The 23,434-nt window shown below is 46.6% G+C and overlaps 1 protein-coding gene across 2 annotated transcripts in view; it reads left to right on the top strand.

The window, feature by feature from the left end:
* The window catches only part of RASA1 (RAS p21 protein activator 1), a 926,777-nt gene that overhangs the window by 229,987 nt on the left and 673,356 nt on the right, over nt 1-23,434 (top strand). For both annotated transcript variants that reach the window (XM_086960862.1, XM_086960861.1), the window contains exon 11: nt 15,492-15,648. In XM_086960862.1, coding sequence (XP_086816988.1) covers nt 15,492-15,648 — 157 coding nt within the window. The remainder of the gene's footprint in view (nt 1-15,491; nt 15,649-23,434) is intronic.

A 23,434-nucleotide genomic window follows, 5' to 3' on the forward strand; every position in this document is an offset into this window, starting at 1 on the left:
GGAAATGGAGCTAGGGAACTCCAGGGGACATGAACTCTTCCGCTTTACTGTGCTCAAGAGAAAAAACCCAGCCGGGTTTTTCTCGCGGAATGGCCGGAATCGTCACTTCCGCCTAAAACGAGGCGGACCGGTTAAACAATAACAAGAAGTCTCGCGCCTCTCCGCGCGTACTAGCGGTTCTCTCACCGCGTCTCCGTAATAGGAGCGAGACGCGAAACCGGCCACAACTAAACAGGAGCCCCTGAAAGTTGGTGACGAGTGTCACAAAAATAAGGTTTCTAAAAAGGGACGGGACACTAAAACTAAAGGACGCTAACTAATCTCTAACTACAATGGACACACAAGAAGGAAAAGGGGCGGTCAGGCAAGGGAAAATACAAAAACGAAGCACCAGGACAGGGAACTAAGCAAGGATAAGGGATAAAAAAGAAAGGGGAATTCTCCAATGTCTCTCCACGAGCCCGTGAAAAGACAACAGCAGCCAACAGGAAACACAGGAGCCAGGATGCAGGAACCCACAGGTAGCAATAACAAGCATTGACATAAGGGTAGGACTCCTTTTTATGCTACTAGTGTGTCATGTGATGGTCTAGGACATGGTCAGCAAAAGAGGACTGGGGACCGGATCCTAACAGTGCGCTCCACAGCAAGCATATGTATTCAATTATCGCGGCCGTAAAGACATATGGCCTCTGGTGCGTGTAACAGACACCAATAGGCCATGGGCGGAGCTACGCGACCGCCCATGGCGTGTTCTGTTTTAAAAGTACACGCAGGCAAAGGCCAATGAAAATGGACCTAGAAAATAAAACGCACGAGCTGCGTGGAATTTCCAGGTCCATTTTCAAAACTCCCAGAAAAGGACTCTGGCTGCGCGCCACTGCTGCGCAGTGTACGCTAGGCCCGAAACCTAAAAAGGGAAACTGGGCAGATCCTGCGTGTTACCGCCTGATCTCATTGTTGGATTCAACAGTTAAGATCATAGGGCGGGTCCTTTTAGACAGAATGCTGGTATGGGCAGAGGAAGAGGATATTATAAGTGACCTCCAGTACTGGTTCTGGAAGCGACTCAGCACAGTGGAGCCGGGCCTTAACGTACATATTTTATTGGACAAATATACTAGGGCGAAAAAGGGAAAACTTTTTATGATTTTTGGTGATTTAACAGCTGCCTTTGACTGCGTTATTCAGGATAAGATGTGGTCAATTTTAGAAGGTATTGGGAGTGGATGTTGTAGTAATTGCATTCCTAAGGCAGCTCTATTCAGGGGCAAAGGCCAAGGTCTATTATAGGTTGGGGGGAGAGTGCACTAATCACTTTAGGGTGAGGAGAGGTGTGAGACAAGGATGCGTCCTTGCCCCATTTCTTTTCACCCTAACTTAGAATCTATTTTAATTAAGGAGTGCATTAAGGAGGGCATTTTAATTACGGACTGCACTCCTGTATGCAGATGACGCGGTTTTAATGGCCCGCACACCGCTTGGTCTCCAAAGGGTTGCTAACTCCTTATTAATTTTATGTTGAATTTAAGGCTCACGATCAATTGCACCAAAACTTTTACTATGTATAGCGGGTGTTGATCAAACATGAGGAAAAAATCTCTCTATCTAAATTCTAGGCCAATGGAGTGCATAAACACATCTTCATATTTAGGAATATTATTCGATAGGACAGGATCATGGTCTTAGGAAGTTGAAACTAGATGCCTGCCGTTTATTAAATCTCTAATGGCATTAGCTAATTATAGCCTTAAATTAGGAAGACGCCCACCGGTAGAACTCCTACATTTCTACAGGGCCAAATGTGTGGCAATAGCCATCTAAGGTGCAGGCATATGGGACTATGCCGATGTAAATACATTACAGATTGCGGAAAATAGATTTTTCATGTATCTTCTGGCCTTACCAGAATGTACTTCAAATTAGAATTGTCATCAGGAATTGGGTATGCCATTTTTGGAGGATATTAAGATCCAACCTGCCATCCTTTGGCATAGAGTCTGGACTTCAGAAGAAACTGGTATTAACTGCTTTTCATTGGCAGATGCATTAGGGAATGATGGTTTGAAACAAATAAGATTGTTGAAATATGTCAAAATGTTCATTTTAAAATTATGATACCCGGAATATTTTACTGAGCCCCCAATAATGTGCAGTGTACCAAGAGAAGCCCTTAAAGCAATCTGCATGCGTTTCTTGGGTGAAATCAGAGCTGTTACTGAAATGAGTAAACTCACGGTTCAAACTCACCGTCTAATTTTACTGACTCCAGCCATATATATCTCTAGTAGATAATGATTTTGACTGTTTCCTGCTAGTACGTTTTAGAATGAAATTTTATATAGATTCCTAAGCTTCCCTGAAGTAAATGATTGGTCGAGAATTCTGAGTAAATGTCCATGCGATGACATCTCTGTACAATCAACCATTCATATTATGTTTTTTTGTAAATACTATATTACACCAAGAAAGAAATGGATCATCCCAATTTTAAAGAATTTTTAACTTGAACAGTGCCGACCTGCATTTATAGCTTTGCAATTTTTAGAAAGTGAATTTGTTATTGCATCCGTTACTGCTTTTCCCCCAAAAAATTTTACGTTTCGGAAAACAATTTTTATGTGAATTGTATTTATTTTTATGTGAGACAGAAATTATTTTTTTATTATGACTGTACTGTGCTTTTATGGTTGTCTTTCTAAAGTAACTGAATAAAGAATTTGACTTGACATATGTCAAATTATACTTGTTGCAGTGTTTGAAACGGAGAAAACTAAATTGTGGGTGTAATTTTACATTCAGAAGAATCTAGTAGTGTACTAGTAATGAGCGTTTGAAGCATGTGCTGCTTTAGATCACATACTGTGCACATACCTACCATCTAGTGTTTGCCTTGTAAGTTACAGGTTTTCTTATAAGAAGGTTTCAGTTTTGAAACAACTTGTGATCTCTTCCAGAACCAACAGTGCACCAGCACATAGATTGCACTGCAGATTGTTTTTTTTCTGCCATTTGTTTTTGATGTATCTTCATCTGCTCCAAGGCATACATGCTGCTAAAGCTGAGACACCAGTACCACTAAGCAAATAAAAACCTTTTACGCCCGTCAACTGCATTGTATCTGAATCATATCAAGACTTTTGGGGCAGTCCTTATGACAAGGACTTGTGAGCAGAAAGGTATGGAGAACATGCCATTTAAATTGTGCCTTATCTGCAATAAGTTCCCATGTTCAGACGAGCATTCGGTCTGTAATTCTGCCTCTCAGAGAACCGCAATGAGTCTGCCTTTCAGCATCAAAAAAAGATCTTCCAGCACCAATGGAATAGACGGTGGGCACATTTTAAGATGCAGCATCCAGACAGGGTGTTGAGGCGGTTGGCGAACGGGATGGGGTCTGTGGTAGTCTAGATGCATGTGGGGAGTCGAGTCCAGAATATGTACCCTTCAGGAACTTTGGCTACTGAGATCATTCATCTCCAGGGCTTGCATCGATACCTCCACCCAGATTAAAGACTGCACCTAGGGTTTCCGAAACATCACACACAGACGATCTTCCCTCCAAGGCTTTACCTCGAGCTGAGCCTCCTCAGCAGGGAAAATAACTGCATCCAGAGAGCTATTCCTTGAGCCCACAACTTCATTCAAAATGGACTCCATATTTGACGTTGCCAACTGAAACTTCTCCTTTGTCCTCCTTGAAAAGCATGTTTACCACTGAAGGCTCCTTAAGCTGCAGAACCCCTTCCTCAATGTGGCGATGCCTCGAACAGAAATGTAATCAAAGACATCTTTGAGGCCGGCACTCAGTGTTCCCTTTTCTGTTGAAGAACAAGGTGATCAGTCTCACATACGACAAAGAAACTCTATATTAATTTGTCCCCAGCCACATACGTTTATGGTCTGTCAGCTGGGCAACCCCACACAAAAAATGTTCTCACCGTAGGAGGTAATTCTGGCAGAATTTGGGTATTTCACTATTCCAAAAAGCCCATGGATTCCACACCACCACAAGCACCGTCACCCATGAATTAATCATACCCCAACCAAGTCCATTCACACAGATTCAGACCCAAAACCCATCAAATATCAGACAAACCAATTAGAGGATCCTATGCTCACGGACAATGGAAGGAAAATTGGCATGATAATTGGGATCCTACTGATGACCATTCTTTGGAGCTATATACCATTAAGCCCATCCTGCCCAATGACGTCACTGTCTATCACATGGACATCCAGCAAGCAGCAGACCTCCTCAAAGTAAAACTTCACTTGGAGGAAGACTTGCTTATTGAGACACTCTCAAAAACAGAATTGTCTTTCCATTATTTGCCCATGTTTAAAAGCATGGTACAATTCCCTGCAGAGAATTTAAGGATCCCATGCCACATACATTGTTCTGCCCAGATTGAAGAAGGGTCTATTGCGCAAGTTTCTATCTACATTTGCACACATGTTTACTGGACACTTTTGTGGTACACATGACATTTAGGATGGCATTGGTGCTATGTACTGGAGATATCCTGTTACCTGTTAAAGAGAGCAAGAAAATAATTGCTGCTTATAGATGTGGGGGCAATCACACAATGACAAATTCCCAACTCGGTGGACCTTAAGTTCAGGTATGCCAGATACCAGTAGGAAGAGGTGGAGGAGCTCATCAAGTGCCTTCCTGACCCTTATAAGAAGTAAGAAAAAGCAATTCAACAGGATGTTAAGACAATTTCTAATGCTAACATCGGGTGTGACCTTCATACCGCAGATACGCCCTCCCGCGAGACCAACACGGTTTTCCTCCTCTGCCATGCTTAGCTAAAAGTGGCTTCCGTACAGAGGTGCAGCAGTGCCTCATTGTCTTGTTCTTCGATAGTGAAAACCTCTTTGAGCTACTGGTTGACTCTATGCTGGAGAAAACCAATAAGGACACAGAAGCTGCAAAGGTATGGGGTGCTCTCAATACTCCATGAAAATGGTAATAAAAATGCAAGTGGTGCCTAATGCGAAGGCCTCTCAGACTCCAAGCACTGCCCTTCTGCACATCTCCTCTGACCAGTCCATACCTGTCGGGCAAGTCGTCAGATTATGCCTTCCTCAGTAGAAGGATATAACCTCAGGACAAGGAGATATTCACGCTCCACATTTGTCAGCACTACCGCAGATAGTTAGGCATTGCACCATTTGTCACCATGTTCACCTCTTAGCTGGACACCTCCAGAAGTGGACAACAACTTAACGGAGTTGCTCAGCTGGACTTACCAGCAAAAGCATGAATGGGAAAAACACACCTAGGTGCCTCAGCAATACTTCCACCATTGTAATGGACCTCTTTGCAGCAAAAAAGAATGCAAAATGCCAGAGCTACTCCGCTATATGCCCACACTAAGAACCCATTACCAGTGCACTATAAATCAGTTGTTCAGGTATGTTTGCTTACTCTTTTTCTCGACCACATGTAATTCCTTATGCAAGCAGGAAGATGCTGCCAGATGAGGGTAATCCTCATACTTCTTATGTGAGCGAGGAAGCCATGGTACTTGCTGTTTCTAGAGATGTCTATCCATCTCCATGCAAAGTTTCTGCTGTGCCCAGGCATTCTTGCTCAGTGCCATTGTCTGTTGCATCACCACAATTTCATAGCAATTAATCTTGCAGTTTGGGACCTGAAAGAATTTAGTGCAATCCCACTTTGAGGAGTGCATGGCAAAAGAGTTGGAAGCCCACAACTCCAGCATCCTATGTGGCTAAACGGAAATATTAGCTAATTTCCATAACATTCTTCCCATATAGGCAAAATTGTATTTGTTGCAAACATCTGTTACTGCTTGCAAGCCACCCCCTTATGAAGCTGTTTACAGCTTTAGCATGTAATCTACATCGGCAAATGCAGCAGATGGAAAAAATTACTTGTAACAATCGGGTTACAGCTTGTAATGCTGTATATTTATAAGTACCCTTTCTCGGATGTGAGCTCAAAGTGAGACATTTAGCAATTAACTTTCTAGATACTGTTTTCTTGGCCTGCATTCATTTTTCTCTGACAGTACAGACAATTTGCTACATTACATCTCTACACCTACTTACTCTTGTCCTTGAGGAAAAACGCAATCTAAGGTGCTGTCTGTGTACTGTTATTTTGTGGGTTTTGATGGTGGTCTCGTAAGTCACCAACACTGAAAACTCTTCTACATAGAGAAGGCAACTTTCAACAATTTAAAATATCCACACAACAATAGCTGTCAGATGTGTGCACAACATCTTGTTACCAGTCTGGTAAGGTAACAAGATGTGGAATAAAGAGTGCCACCCAAACATACAATTAAAAACCTAAATTAAAATTGTAATAAAAAAAAGAAAAATACATAAACCTTCCACCCAAACTGCCAGAACTCCACCTGGCCAATTCTTCAATATCCTGGTTGACCAGGTTAAGTGACACAGTCCTCAAAGCTACATTTCCTGGAGTCTGACAGTTCAGGATCCTATGGGTTGCTATAGTTTTTACAAATACAAAATGGACATGCCAACCAGTGCTCACTACATTGGTCCCAAAGTACCTTTTTATCTCCAGGAGCCTGATGTTGAAATGTAGATGTCACTTTCAGTTTTTCAGGGGTCCCCATGGGGCCAATGGTATCCACAGAAATCGCTTGCCCAAGTGGACAATGTAATTTTGGGTTAGGTCATAGCTGTGACTAGAAATAACCGTCCTTCTAGAGCTGTGGGGGCTAGGAAGGTATTTCTGACTGAATTAAGGCAAATTAAGCAGCTTGTCAATCCAGATGATGCTCTTGGTACTTCCTGCTTCCTACTAGGTAGTTGAGTTATGGAGAGCTCATGTCTTCTGGGTCTTCCAGTCTGCTAGGGCGTGTGTGCATTTTCTTGGGGATCAAGTAACTTTCCCTGGGAGGTTCAGTACATCTGTTGGTCAGATATGTAAGCTTGCCTTATTTCCCCAAGTAACAAGAGCAAGGCAACTTTGCAGACTTCAAATTCTGGACGAGGGGTAACATCCACCCGAGATTGTATCCCTGGTTCGATTTCTCTCTCATGTATGTTTCTTTTTTATTTTTATTTACGGGAAGTATAAATCCCTGAGCAAGTCCACCATTTTGTGGGAAATCGTTTGGTCACTTATTAACTTAAAAAACGGCACAAACATTGCTTTATCATTCATTGAACAAGCATACCCCCAAGTGTACTGGCCCTACCTTCCTTGGGTGGCCAAGGGCACGTAAATACTGAATGGGTTGCCGGGAGCCAATCAAAACTTTTTTTAGACTTTCAGTTGGTCAAGGGCAGCCAAACAGAATTGCTGAACACGCTGCTCTTTCAGAGATTCTGATTGAGGGCCATCAACGTTTCAGAACGAGTCTCCATGGTTAGACCCGTCTGATAGCCTAATAAAAGCCCACTTAGACTAATAGTGGCCTTCTGTCAATTCCTGGGACAGTTTTGAGGTTCGGTTAAGGCGGGCATTCCGAACGCAAGTAGTATTTTCCTCCTTTTTTTTTGGGGTACTTTGATCTGCTTTGTAGGTGAAATAAAGAGAATCATTGTGCTCAGCTTGTTGTCCAGACTTTGCTGACTTCAAAGCCCAGATTCTCTAGTCTGACTTTGTCAGTGAACTGCTTCCCTTCCTGCACAGCTCCTTCTTGTAACTGCTTCCCCTGGACCTTACAGGACTGTGTGCTCGAGGTCCTCCTCCACTCGAGGGCACCAGCCTACACCTCATCCCCGGTGGTCCAGTAGAGAGCATCTCTGCTTGGCTGCTTCTCTGCCCTCTGTCTCTCTGACTTCTGCATTTTTCTCCTCTGATATATTTTTCCTTCTTTTCATCTTTTCTGCTTTTGTCACTTTTTAAATTTTTTTTGTCTCTTTTCACTTTTTGTGCCTTTTTCCTTCTGTGTTCTTGCTGCTACTCATCCCCCGAAGCCCGCCCCCTTCTGCAACACTTTTCTGCTTTTCTGCCTCCCAATTGTCCAGCCCTCCCTCGCACACTACTTAATGGCACCCGCTGCATGGTGAAAGAAGCAATCTCACTGACCTTGTCAGTGAACTACTTCCCTTCCAGCACAGCTCCGCCTGGTAGCTGCTCCCCCTGACCCTTGCAGGTCTGTGTGTTCGAGGCCCTCCTCCACCTGCAGACACCCGCCTGTGCCTCATCCATGGTGATCCATTGGGGAACATCTGTGCTCTGCTGCTGCTCTGGCTCTCTGCTTTCCGCATTTTTGTCCTCTGATCTCTTTTTGTCCTTCCTTTCATCTTTTCTGCTTTTTGTAACTTTTTTGTCACTTTTGTCTCTTTTTACTTTTTAGGTTTTTTGCCTTCAGAGGCCTGCCCCCCGCCACTTTCCCGCTTCCCCACCTCCCAGCTGTCCAGCTCTCGCCCTCTTACTCCCTGCTGCTGCTTGTCCCCTGCGGCCCGCCCCCGCCAGCGCCACTTTACTGCTTTCCCAGCTGTCCAGCCCTCCCCCTCCTAATACATAATTGCGCCCGCGCCAATGGCAAACCGTCTGCACCTGTCCATACCTGGACCGCGCCCACCCATTGGACCTTGGTTCTCTGGCCATCCACCGGTACGATGCCATCACTCTCCACACCCTCAACAATGGACACCAATCCACCTGCCACCTTCCGTCGCTGAAGAACTCCAAAGGCCAGTTCATCTGCGGCACCTGCAATTGCACCTTTACCTTCTTCCACATACCAGACCTACTGACCGCACAACCCTCAAAAGCCGGGCCTGATCACCTCAGATGTAACCTACTCAACACCCACTCCCTCTAAAGACACGCTATGGAGATCTTGGACCTGCTTGACTGCACCTCCACTGACTTTGCCTTCTTCACAGAAACCTGGATAAACTCCAGTTCAGCCCTGGACATCGCAAGAACAATCCCCTACAGATACAAAATCATCCACAAGGACTGCATCAACTGACATGGAGGAGGCATCATCATCGTATACAAAGACGCCCTCCATCTCACAACCACCTTTGACGACCACTCACCCTACATGGAGCATCTCCGCTTCCAGAACGAGATCAATGCGAACACCAGCCTCCAAAACACCATTGTGTACAGACTTCCCGGACCCCGCCTCACCCCTTCAGTGGAGCCATAGCCAACTTCATTGGTCACCACTCTCTCACCTCAAAGGACTACTACCTCCAAGGCAATCTCAATTTCCACCTGGACAACCTAAAGACCGCAACACCTTATCCCTACTGGAGAACCTCACCATCGGACTCGATGTCGCAACACCAGCCCACTCAGCAGGACACATACTTGACCCCATCTTCTCCGCAAGCACCACCATCTCAGTCAGCCACACCTCTGAGCCACACTGGACCGACCTCCACTGCGCCCACTTCTCCTTCACCAAACCCACCATATGCCAATACAGAGATCCTCGCAGAATCCGGACCAAGGTCAACAAATGCCAGTTCAACACCTCCCTCAGCAAGACCCCACCATAGATATGCACGGACGCCAACACCTAAACACGCAGCCTGCACTGCTGGATCTCTGACTGCGCCAGCAGAGTTGCTCCCCTCAAGAAACCATTAGGCAAGAGGCCCTCAAAGAAAGCCATTTTCTTCTGCCCTCCAAAAGTGAAGGCGCACATGCAGATGGCTCAAGAAAAGATGGAGGAGCAGCAAGATCACAACATACCACGCAGCCTTCAAATCCGCTGTCACTACACACCACTGCCTCATCAGAAGAACAAAGAAAGCAGCCATTGAGGAACACATCAATGCACACAACAAAGAACTGCTTGTCCTAGTCAACGAATTCCCCAAACCCAGCACAGAAAAAGACACCCCTCCAGCGTCCTAAGACCTCTGCAGCAAACTTGCAAACGTATTCTCACGCAAGATCAAGGAGATCTACGACAACTTTGCAACACAAGACCCTCCCACCCCACCCTAAACCACCGCGCCCAATGGCTCCAGCAGACCGTGACCAACTGGACTACCCTCACCTCTGACAACACCTCCAGGATAATGAATAGCATCCACTCCAGAGCCCCCTTGTATCACTGCCCTCACCACATTTTCAGCAGAGCTCGCACCTCCATTGCACCCAAACTCTGCTGCACCAATTGCTCCATCTGGTCCACAACTTTCCTGGAAGACTGGAAGCACGTAGAGATTAACCCCCTGATGAAGAAACCTTCTGCCGACCCGACGGACCTCAAGAACTACTGATCCATCTCTCTGCACCCCTTCCCAGCCAAAGTCATTGAGAAAGCCATCAACGCCCAACTCTCGAGTTCGTCGAAACAAGCAACATCCTGGGCCTCTCACAATCGGGCTACAAAAGCAACCACAGCACTGAGGCCGCTCTCCATGCCACTACAGATGACATCCGCACCCTTCTCGACCAAGGCAAGACTGCATCCGTCATCCTCCTGGACCTCTCGGGCTCCTTCAACAGTTTCCCGTCGCACCCTCTGCGTAAGACTCCACAATGCCTGATCCGCTCCTTCCTTATTGTCCGAACGCTGAGAGCCTGACTTCCACCCTTCAAATCTGAACCTACAGAGATCAGCTGCTTAATGTCTCAGGAATCCTCTCTGAGCCCATCCCTCTTCAACATCTACATGGCCCCGCTTGCAGCCATTATCAGAAGCCACGGACTCAGCATAGTCTCCTACGCTGACGACACCCAGCTGATTCTCTCGATCACAGACGAACCCACTGCCGTCAAGAGCAACTTCTGTGACGGAATGAAGGCAGTCGCCACCTAGATGAAGGACAGCTGCCTCAAGCTTAACTCGGACAAGACCAAAGTCCTCATCTTGGGCTCCTCCCCCTTTGCTTGGGACAGAGCTTGGTGGCCTGCAGTGCTCGAAATCCCCTCCATTCCCACAGTCCATGCATGAAACCTCTGCATCATCCTGGACTCCTCGCTCTCAATGAACCGCCTAATCCATGCCACCTAGTCCTCCTGCTGTCACACGCTCCGCCTCCTTCGTAAGATCTTCATGGGGATCCCCATTGAGTCCAGGAAATCAGTCACCCATGCACTAGTCAGCAGCAGACTCGACCACGGTAACACTCCACGCCGGCAACACCCAAAAACCGAAAATAAAACTTCAGACCATCCAGAATACCGCTACGTGACTCATCCTGAACATCCCACGCCGCAACCACATCACCAGCCACCTGAGAGACCTTTACTGGCTATCTGTCAGTAAAAGAATCACTTTCAAGCTTCTCATGCACACCTACAAAGCCATCCACAACGCTGGACGTGTGTACCTCAACCTCTTACTCTCCTTCTGCACTTCCACAAGTCATCTCTGCTCGGCCCAACTGGACCACGCCACCATCCCACAAATCCGCAAGATCACGGCTGGAGGAAGATCCTTCTACCTCGCTGTTTAGAGCTAGAACTCCCTGCCACTGCACCTCAGGCAATTTCCATCGCTGCTGCAATTCAGGAAGAATCTCCAGACCTGACTCTTCGACTGAACCACAAACCCTGTGCCCCCCAAAGCGCCCCACCTCCCCCGAACGCCTTGAGACCCTCATGGGTGAGTAGAGGCTCATGAAGATTCGGATTGATTGATTGACTAGTTCAGACTGGTCCAGGTGTGATGTGCTAAGGCCTCAGACTGAGTTATGAATCTATTACCATAACCACGGGAGTTGAGCAGTGCTTAATTTGAGCCGGTGCTAAGCACGGCACTTAATTGGCTTAAGGTGCTCGGTACCGGCACCTAATTGTCAACACTATACAGAGAACAGTCTACCACATGGTGGCGCTGCTAATCTAATTTAGAAATGAACAGAATAACAGTTGTTTAGGAATACAATATACATTAAAATTGCTAATGATCTTTAGCTTTGGGGACTTGGAATAATCTGAACTGTCGTATTTACACCCGAGAGATGGTTAAGAGTTGTTTTGGCAGCGATGACCAGGGCGATGTGGAGTGCATGTTGCGGTGGCCTCCTGGTGAGAGTCCTGGCACTTAATATTTTACAAATTAAGCACTGGCAATAAGCATGGTGCCTGAAATGTGGGTGTTACACCCAGGTCAGGATAAACCTACTCCAGACAAGGAATGGGCTATATATCTCAGCTCCCCCTCCCCCCTTTCAGGTACAGATACGTTTTGGTAGTGGGACAGGAAACGTGTCAGTGCTCAAAGGGATACAATTATGAAGGCCTGCTCCTAGACTGTAATCTTGCTGCTACTACTGTCAGTCAAAGAATACCAGTGATACCGCCATCATAATGCTATTAGAATGGTGAGTATTTTTCCCTCATAGTTGCTCCTTTCAGTAAGGCAAAAGAGCTTGCTGGTTCACCATGCCATGGGGACGTTCTCGAACTCCTCGTGTAAATGTTGTACCTGAAAATACTCGCCCAAAGTGAAGGGCCATTTCCACAAACTACATACAAATGCCCCAAAATAGCTGGGATTTTTCCCTCTGCTTTTGTGCATTTAAAACTATTTCTGTTCAAACCACCACAATTTTGATAGCCATCCCACACAGAAGGAACAGTTTTGGAAATTATGTGGAAATAGGGTGTATTATATGGTGTGGTTGTGCGACCTTACCTCGTGATACACTTACCAAAACCTTAGCACCCTTAGGCTTAGTTTCTCAAACCTTCAGCTTAACCCCGAGTAGCTGTAGCTCTAACCAGCAAGGCTTACACAAAGGAACAAGTGGAAAGCATTTAAACAGCACCAAAACAATTGAAGACGAAATCGACAAGACGCCAAAGAAATCCAACAACAGTTTATAAAAAATAGACTGTATTTTTTTGAATTTTTAGACACTACAATGAAAAAGATCAACCGGAGGATTCCAGGAATATAGAATTTACAAGATATAGTAAATCTGAGCCTTTCAATCAATTGCGAGCAATGATTGTCAAATTAAACGAATTGGACTCTTAAAACCTTTTGAAGCAGAAGGTTTATGGTAGCTGTAATGTGGTTATGTAGAGTCACTCCAGGTGACCAACTCTAGTAGGAGCTAGTCAGGGGGACCAGGAAGGTCCTCAGAAACGGATACCATAGCAGGTAAAAACAGTCTACATTCAGTTTCAAGGCACTTCTATCTGATGCAGGGCCTCCCTATGGAAGAGGCCCTGATGCAAGGGATGAGGTATGTTGAAGATGCTCAAAGGATGCTGTTGATGGGGATGTTGCTGTGACTACTACTCAGTCCAAGACAGGGTTGATGTTGTCCTGCTAACAGGATTGACGTCCCTCAAAGTACTCTTGGTGCTGGCAGAAGTTCAGACGCCACTGGCCTACCAGTCCCCTAGTATCCGGGCCACTGGCCTATCCTTCCTGGGTGGATAACTCATCCACTGGAGGTCCCAGCTGTTCTCCAACGACACTACTGAGCTCAGTGAACTCTGGTGCAACTGTGTGCAGCATGTCCTGACCCTTAGTTCTGCATGTCCAAAGCGGGATGAAGACTGTGGGCTACCAATTGCCCCAGCCGGCTTTTCCTGCTTTTGTGCTGTGAACAGGAAGCCAGCTAGCACTTGGAGTCTCTTGGATTGGTCAAGGCTCTGGAGATGACTTCTCCCTGGGCAAGACACGGAATGCCCAGTCGCTCTCCTTTGCTAGCCAGCAGGTGTAGTCCACAATAGTGCAGCCTCTCTTTGCCGGCTCCACAGTGCAGCAGGGCAGTTCTCCCTTGGTCCTTCTTCTAGTTTGGGTTGCCATGGGTGTCCTGTTTAGGCTAAGAAAGTGCCCTCAGGGCATGATGTGGTGGTTAGCCAATAGGCTGCCATGTTCCATCGCACCTAATGACAACTTCCTGTGATTGCACCCTTATACCCACATCCAATATGGCAGGATCCCTCTCTCGATGTATGGCACTCCTCAGCCCAACCCTGAGGTGTGGCTACCAAGGGAACTATCCCCCTTGTAAAACAAGTTGGGCACCTGGTTTGCCCTCTCCTGGCTCTAAGGCCAGCCTGCCTGCCTAAATAATGGAGCAGCCTCTCTCCCAAGTGTTACACATTTACTCTTCAAAGACGGCTTCTCCCTTGAAGCTCACGTTTTGGGCCAACACCTATGTGGCTTATTGCAGACGGGAGGTAACATGTCCTCCAGGGCAGGCTCCCATTGTTTCCTTTCCTGGGAGTTGTTAGCTCGTCTCCCCAGGAGGGCAGAGCGCTGTCTCAGTGACGGGGCCCTCGTGTGCAATTAGTTTGTGCTTGGGAGACTAAAGGCAACAAAGTGGCAACTTTGCTAAAGTTGTACACTGTAACCTGTTACATTAATTTCGACCTGAGAATCAAGTTGAGCTTAATGTAACAAGTTTGATACAATAGATGACCCACTATGGTCTCACTGTTCCACATTTAGTACAACTGAGGGGTCAGCATGTAGCTCAGTACTTGCCAATGGGGCGACCAGGTTTTTCCAAAGTAAAAAGGGCATTTTTACGATTTCACTATCAGAACAATAAAAATACATGTTCTGTCCATGAGATATGTTGCACCCTGCCTTAGGACTCACTAGGTCTTCCAGAGGCGTGACTTACACATATGCCAGGGGAAAGTTTGGCTTTGCCATTACTTGAAATGGCAAAGTCGGACTAACAGTTTAAATTGCTTTTCCAGTCTGCAAATTGCAGGCTTGGGGTCTCGTTTTACTCGCATCACACCCAGGGTGGCACAACCAGTGCTGCAGTCTCTGGGGTGACCCTCTAACTTACAGGTCCTGGGAACTGTTTACTAGTGACTTATAGGTTAGTTAGCTTAGCCTGTTGCGTATGAGCTAATTCATCAGACCTGCTTAAGGGTAAGGGCACAAGTACCGACGTCTGTTTAGCAGGCCTCACTGCACACTCTGAATCGAAAAACCAACAGCATCAGTCCAAAAACGTGGGGGTAACCATACTAAAAGAAGCATTTCCTTTTAGAAATCGAATCTCTTGAGCTTCCCTAAATTGTCTCTCCAGTCTTGCCAGTTCTAGTGCCTGTTAAGACTTCCCAGTTGGTAATGTTGAAGGTCCGCAGCTGTGCAATAGGGACACTATCTACTACAAATGTTATGGGGTGGTGGAACGTAGGGAAGGCTGATATTCTGTTAGTTCTATCCTTTAAATTTGGCTGTTTTTGCATGAGATCACTTGAACACAGTTTTGATTCAACCTCAATAAAATAGAATTTAATGAAAATATGCACAACTTTCTAAGCATTACTTAACAATGGTAAGTAACATTTCCTATTGTTAGTCAAAAGTCATGTACGATTAAAAAGAAAATATATATATATATATATATATATATATATATATATATATATTCAGTAACAGCGTGCTTGTATTTGCCACCTAGAAAACGTCCTAGTCTAGGATAGAGTCGAGCAGAATTTAACCAGTGCGGTCTTGAGATCTAGTCAATGACAGTGCTACAAGTAATATTCAGCTGAATAATAGTTGGCTTCCAGGCTCGATTTATTTTTTACCATGGTGTTTTTAATTTCTGGTTCTCCGTAGGCAAAGGCAAAAGATGGAAACACTTATATTTCATCCTAGAAGGAAATGATGCACAGCTTATTTTTTTTGAAAGTGAAAAACGTGCTACCAAACCCAAAGGGCTGATAGATCTATCAGTTTGTTCTGTTCATGGTGTCCATGACAGTCTATTTTCCAGGTAAGAGATTTCTACCTTTCTGTTTTCAGTTATGCTGTTTGTACCTTATACTGAGCAAAATTCATTGTTTTCCTAAATAATTTCTGTGACTAAAAATATTGTAATTTACAAACAAATGTGAAACCTTCTCTCCCCAATGGCTCTGGGTATCCGACAAATGACAAAACATACCGTTCCCTGAAATCATTATAACCAGTGAGTCTCTAATTACGTGAGCCATGTCCATGCCTTTGTAGAGTCTCCAGGGTTTAGCTTTAGTTAATTGTTTCGATGTACAGCAGTGCACCGATCAGGATGGACCAGTGATCTTATGAAATGCTTAAACATACCCGCAAACATGTTATCAGTTGTGTAGGCCGGTAGATTATATAAAGAAATATGAATATATGTTTGGCAAGACTTTGACTGCTGTTGCTATGAAGTCACTGTTGACTTCCATTTTTCTTGTTTCAAGTATTTTCGGAATTGCGTTTCAGGGCTTTATTCTTTTCTTATGATGCTATGTCAGCTTCATCCCACATGCTATTGATTCCTTGAATTCACTTTCAACCACAAATACTCTTGGGAATTGGTTGATGATGGCCAGCAAGAGCTGTAGATAACCAATGCATTCTTCATAGAGAACTTTATTATGTATTTATTTCATAATTTTATATAACCTTCTTGCACTGTGAAGTAGGGGTGCTTTACAATAGACTCCCGAACAATAGCGATCGTCTTACATAAACTAATGAAAAATGTATGAACAAGCAGATTCTCAGTAAATGAAAGTAAGGTAATGTCATGCAACAAGAGAACTTGGGGGCTGATGGGTGATAGCAAAGGTAAAGAAGAAAGCAAACTGAGTAAATAAAAAGCAAAGGAAAAAGCTCTGGTGGGTGGTATAAATGGTGAGGGAGGAAGATGGGGCGAGAGAAGACCAGGGTAACTGAGTTGACAAGCTGGAGAGGAAGTGCAAACGAACTATGAGATCGTGGTTGAGGTTGATCGGTAGGAGGAATGTGTCAGAGGGAGTCCTGGAGGTTCCCTAGAGCGACAATTGTGAGAAAAGGTAAGAGTTTCACAGGTTTATGTGGGGAGAGAGAGCATTATGGTGGGGTGGGGAAAGAACCGCATGTTTCATTTATAGAAGAGTGAGGTGCACAACTAATAATCACGATTGGGCTTTGTTGGAACTGGGGTCACCAGTCCCCTAGGGTAGCATGGCACGAGCGGGTAGGCATCCGAAAGCTTATGTGTAAAGCGACCATACAGCACACGCAACCACTGAGTCAGAAACATGAGCACGCAATTAGGGACGCCACTCCAGTGAGCTTGTGTAAAAACTCAAGTTAACTTTATTAAGATAGAGCAGGATCAGGGTATTAGGAATTCATCATAAAATTAGCTTATTAGCTTTCCATTAAAGTACATGTGTGAGAACATTTGGCAATAAATACTGGATGAATAAATAATAAATATTAAATATTAAATAACCACAGGCCTGACCTTGGCCTGGTTTCTCATCATCACCTGTAAGAAATACATTATAAGGTCATGAATACAACACTGCGTTAAGTACCAATCTTCATTTCCTCAGGTAAGCGAAGAGCATCTCCATAACAGTAACCTCTCTCCGTGGTAGGAATAAGCAGTGCATTAAGTAATGAGAAAACATTTCACTAAAGGTGTAACATCCTATTAGCCTCAGCATTAAACTCCTCTTCCTCTATTAGGGGTAAAACTTAGGAAGGCATAAATGACGTATCATAAATAACTGTAGGTCAGAGTTATCATTCTTCTTACGCCTATGAAGAACTTCCTGTGAAGTCAACGTAAAACAGTTCATTAGGCCAGTATTACCTATCTTATCAAGTAAGAATTTCCTTCAATCAGGGTAGCCTTTCTCTTAGCAGAAGTAAACATTTAATAATAGATCAACCATTTCATGCCTCAGACCTGCACATTCCATTGGGCCTATGCAGAGCATTCCCATAAATAAGGCAGTAATAAATAGGCCTATTGTAATATGTGCATTTCCTTAGGGCACTTCCAAAATTACTACAGCCTTAACTCCTTATGAATTTCATTTAGAGCACAAACACTGCATTTCTCAGCAATAACATTTCCAGAAACGCAAGAATAAACATTGCCTCAAATGAGGGTAAACCATTCAATTGGCAGAAGCAACCCCTTCCTTAACCCGGAATGACATTTCAGCGGATAAGGGTAACCATTCCTTATTCAGTGCCCAACATTTCAATAATCCCAAAATAAGTCAGGCTTCAAGCATTAATGAGCATTACCTGGGATTAAATTACAACCTTTTCTTAGGCATAAAACAGTTTGGCCCCGCAACAGTACTCTTTTAGAACCTGTCTAAGGCAGAGGGGAGCAACCAGTCCCCTAACGTGGAGTTAACTCGACTCACTTAAATCCCACAGGGGCCTCCCGGGGTTCTAGCCTAGACTCAGTGTGCATTTCATTAAAGGAATCAGTGTTCCCCTCCTCAGCACCAACCATTCCCTTAAGCAAGGATAACCATGGTATAGGGCAAGTACATTTCATCTATAAGCAGTGCACCCCTCATTATTCAGGTCTAAACATTCCATTAATTAGGCATCACCATTTTTGTAGGAATAAGCACTGCATTTGAGATCAATAGTTCTTCAAAGATAGCCATTTCATCAGTCAGGGGTTCGCTTATAAACACCATGCCTGGGCAGGAGTAATCCGTGCCATTACAGATAAACCAAAACTCTGGCCAGCCCCTAACCATGTACAGGGCTCTAATAAGCATTAAACTACACCCCAGACTGGGGTTAGCCTTTTCAGTGTGGCCCTCATAGTGTTTTAAGGGGCCCAATTCGGGCTCACGGGGCCCAGTCTTAGTTCTCCCGGGGGGAGGGGGGAGCACAGGACCTCACCGAGTCCTCCGCCCTCCCTCAGGCTTTACCTGTCGTCTTCGGCTCCCGCGGGGGCCCTTGCGAAAATGTGCAGCCGATCCGGATGAGGAGGGGGGCTCGCGCTTCTCTGCGGTCCTCCTCATAGATATCAGGTACCTCAGGGGCCTGCGCTTGTAAGTGGGGGCGCGGGAGCTCTTTCCGAGCCCCCTCTCGGGTGTCTCACTCGGTCCTGGGTCTTCCTCGGTGGTGGAAGGGCTCGGGGACCAATCCGCAAGCTCCAAAGAAGGGGCGCGCCCGCGGCCGCCGATGGCAGCGCGGCTTGCAGGGCGTCCCGGTCCTTCCCCAATCGCCGTCAACCAAAGCCGTGACGCAGTCGATGACCCCCACACCACGTGACAGGGGAGATGCCGGCTTCGGGCCTAACGAGGCCTACATGGGGGTTGCGGCGGCCCTCTCCTCATACTGGGGGCCGCCGAGGAGACTCTTCACTCTTCGGCCGGGCTGCGGCGGTGAAAGCGGCTCTGGGGTGCGCCGAGGAACGGCGTCTTCTCGGTCCCAGCACACAGCAGCGGGAATCGGGACAGCGCCCACAGGTGCCCGGGCTACAGCAGTAAGTCCCCACTCCCAATCAGCTCTCCTCAGGGCTCCAACAGTCTCGTGTGCTCCAGCGCTGTGGGGGGGGTTCTAAGCAAAAGCTCTCTGGTAGATAACCACACCTTGGCTAGCGCCATGTAGGGCGCAAAAGCAATCTAGGCAATAGCGCTTCGGGATTCCAGCGCTTGAAGGCACAACAGCAGTCTCAGGCAGAGTCAGCGCTCATCAGGGCAAAAGCGCTTCAGGCAGGAATAGCGCCCAGGAGCTTCTTGGTGCTGTAAGAGGATAGCGCTTCTCACGGGGGCACACCGCGCAGAGGCTTCGGCGCTAGGAAGGCCACAGCAATTCTTGGTACCTGAGGGATGTAGCGCTTCTCAGGGCACAGCCATTCCAGCAGTTTACAGCGCTGGGCAGTTTCAGCAATAGCGCTTAGGGCAATAAGCTGGGTACAGCGCTTCACAGCCACAGTCTCTATTTGTAGCATTCTGTGGAAAAAGGACAGCGCTTCTCAGCAGGTTCCACAGGACAGGTCACACCACAGTGGTAAACCAGAATAAGGGATTCCAGGTGGCGTCAGGGGGCGCGGGGAGCGACAAGGCGCCAGTTCCTGGTTAATTTCTTAATAGTTCTGTGGTGATCTTGTTTCTTCTTGGCGCAGCTGTTTCTTGCGCCCTTGTAAGTTCCAGTTGCTTGGTTTCTTGTTCCTTGAAGGGGGGATAAAGTAGTGGCTGGTGCTCCAAGTTCTTCTCAGCCAATCCCTTCAAGTGGTCCCTGGGGGTTCCCTTCCGCGGGGTTAGGTCAGTGGGGGGGGGAACAGGATACCTCAACACTTGTAAAGCAGCACACTAGGCCCTGTCATTCCAGCATCATAAGACCCTGCCCTGACCCCCACTGCCTATCCTCCTGCGTAGGTACTTCCCCAGGTCTTCTCCTCAGCTTCTCCCTCCTCAGGAAAGTTCCCTCCCTTTCCTTTTATAGTGCCAGTTGACAGTTGGTAGTGGCAGTTGGTGTCACCTCACCTCTCCCGGAAGGTTCCAGAGGCTTACAGGAAGTTCCACCATTCTACCTGTGGACAGGCTGGCAGGCTAAGATGGATACATTGCCTGAGGGTTCCAGCCAGCCCCTGGCTACTAGAATGCGCCCTCTAAACCACGCTGCTACAGCAGTGGTCTGTGGCAGCCATATTAGGGGTAGGAAGTACCTGTATTTTAATACTAGTTTTAAACTTCACAGGGCATTCTCCACCACCCAAGGCCTATACAGTGTTGTTTCAATAGGGGCATTCTAAATTAACAGGGGATAAAAAGCGAAAAATTTTGGGGAAAGGGCCAAGTCTCACACATCTCCCCCCCCAGCCAAAAGCCAGGGTAGACTGATCATTCCCTTGACGGGCTTCCCTGCTTGGGGCGGAAAAAGGTGGACGCAGGCCCAATACCACCATGACATCCTCGCTAATCCAACCACCCCACTGGTGTTCCTAGTGGGATGCGGCCAGGACAGACCTCCAATCCAGATGTCTCTGGCCCTTACTCTCTCTCAGAGTGGGGGGCAGTCGCCCCAGGCCCGTGGTACCTTTTTCCACTCTCCTCCTCAACCTAGGGTCTAAACCCTTAAGTTGAATTGGTGACAGGGGCGAGACCTACCTCTCCCTGCACCCCCTCCCAGGGTTCCGCACCCTCCCTCCTGGTTGACACATCGGGACAGCCTAGTCTCCCAACCTGGGGTTCTCTTAAAGAACACTCCAGGCCCAGTGACCACAGCTGGGGCACCTCGGGACACCCCTGGGAGTCACAACCGGGGGAACTCTGAATACAGAGATTCCTCCCGCCAGGTCAGGCAACCCCTGAACCTGGCCACCCAACCCAGGATCTTAACCCCGTGGCTGGACCTGTGCCAGAGGAGAGTCCTTCCTCCCTCTGCACCCCCTTCCAGGGTTCCGCACCCTCCTCCCCGGATAGGTACCCCTGGAAGTCACAACCGGAGGAACTCTGAATACAGAGATTCCTCCCGCCAGGTCAGGCAACCCCTGAACCTGGCCACCCAACCCAGGATCTTAACCCCGTGGCTGGACCGGTGCCAGAGGAGAGTCCTTCCTCCCTCTGCACCCCCTTCCAGGGTTCCGCACCCTCCTCCCCGGATAGGTACCCCTGGAAGTCACTCTGGTAGGGTCCTCAGTTACCGGTACCCCACCCTCCAGGTCAGGCAATTCCTGATCCTGAAACCCCAGTCCAGGTCCTACACTCTGTGACTGGTCTAAACTCCGAACCTCGGGTACGCTGCCACCATTGGAAGCACCTGGTACACATAATTCCAAGGCCTTCAGCTCTAACTCTTCTAGCTGAAGCCTGTGCACCAGCTTCCTCTCATCCATTGCAAGGCTCTCACTCTCCCTCTCATGCTCTCATCTTAGACGACGCACACCCCCAGTTACTCTACTCCCTGCCCCAGAACATCCTCCCGGTAGCACATTGTCAGACACAACAATTTTGAGTAGGCCTGGGTCTTCTGGTGTGCCCGCCTCCCTGGGTGTGACCTGCCCCTCCTGTTCCCCATCCCCTCTCCCCTCTGGGTGGGCTCCTACCCGTGCCCCCAAAGTGGTACGGAGTTCCTTCTTTCTGGTTCTCCGCCCAACAGGCACCCCCATCCCCTGACAAAACTCAATTATGCCAGGTGGGGACTCAGATAAATCTGGGAAAAGATACCAGGACGTGGGTGACAGGATTAGGTCTAACAGATCTTGATACACTCTACAGACTAGACAATGGAGGGGTCAATTACTTTGGCTTACACACAATAATTGTGCAGCCCAATTGCTGTGCACCCTGTCCCAATGGAGGGTGCTGCATGGTCACAAGTCCTGGATCCCACCGCTCGACACCAATATGTTGGAACTGGGGTCACCAGTCCCCTAGGGTAGCATGGCACGAGCGGGTAGGCATCCGAAAGCTTATGTGTAAAGCGACCATACAGCACACGCAACCACTGAGTCAGAAACATGAGCACGCAATTAGGGACGCCACTCCAGTGAGCTTGTGTAAAAACTCAAGTTAACTTTATTAAGATAGAGCAGGATCAGGGTATTAGGAATTCATCATAAAATTAGCTTATTAGCTTTCCATTAAAGTACATGTGTGAGAACATTTGGCAATAAATACTGGATGAATAAATAATAAATATTAAATATTAAATAACCACAGGCCTGACCTTGGCCTGGTTTCTCATCATCACCTGTAAGAAATACATTATAAGGTCATGAATACAACACTGCGTTAAGTACCAATCTTCATTTCCTCAGGTAAGCGAAGAGCATCTCCATAACAGTAACCTCTCTCCGTGGTAGGAATAAGCAGTGCATTAAGTAATGAGAAAACATTTCACTAAAGGTGTAACATCCTATTAGCCTCAGCATTAAGCTCCTCTTCCTCTATTAGGGGTAAAACTTAGGAAGGCATAAATGACGTATCATAAATAACTGTAGGTCAGAGTTATCATTCTTCTTACGCCTATGAAGAACTTCCTGTGAAGTCAACGTAAAACAGTTCATTAGGCCAGTATTACCTATCTTATCAAGTAAGAATTTCCTTCAATCAGGGTAGCCTTTCTCTTAGCAGAAGTAAACATTTAATAATAGATCAACCATTTCATGCCTCAGACCTGCACATTCCATTGGGCCTATGCAGAGCATTCCCATAAATAAGGCAGTAATAAATAGGCCTATTGTAATATGTGCATTTCCTTAGGGCACTTCCAAAATTACTACAGCCTTAACTCCTTATGAATTTCATTTAGAGCACAAACACTGCATTTCTCAGCAATAACATTTCCAGAAACGCAAGAATAAACATTGCCTCAAATGAGGGTAAACCATTCAATTGGCAGAAGCAACCCCTTCCTTAACCCGGAATGACATTTCAGCGGATAAGGGTAACCATTCCTTATTCAGTGCCCAACATTTCAATAATCCCAAAATAAGTCAGGCTTCAAGCATTAATGAGCATTACCTGGGATTAAATTACAACCTTTTCTTAGGCATAAAACAGTTTGGCCCCGCAACAGTACTCTTTTAGAACCTGTCTAAGGCAGAGGGGAGCAACCAGTCCCCTAACGTGGAGTTAACTCGACTCACTTAAATCCCACAGGGGCCTCCCGGGGTTCTAGCCTAGACTCAGTGTGATTTCATTAAAGGAATCAGTGTTCCCCTCCTCAGCACTAACCATTCCCTTAAGCAAGGATAACCATGGTATAGGGCAAGTACATTTCATCTATAAGCAGTGCACCCCTCATTATTCAGGTCTAAACATTCCATT

Source organism: Lissotriton vulgaris, chromosome 3_1 (assembly GCF_964263255.1).
Source record: "Lissotriton vulgaris chromosome 3_1, aLisVul1.2, whole genome shotgun sequence".
In the NCBI taxonomy this organism is placed as follows: Eukaryota; Metazoa; Chordata; class Amphibia; order Caudata; family Salamandridae; genus Lissotriton; species Lissotriton vulgaris.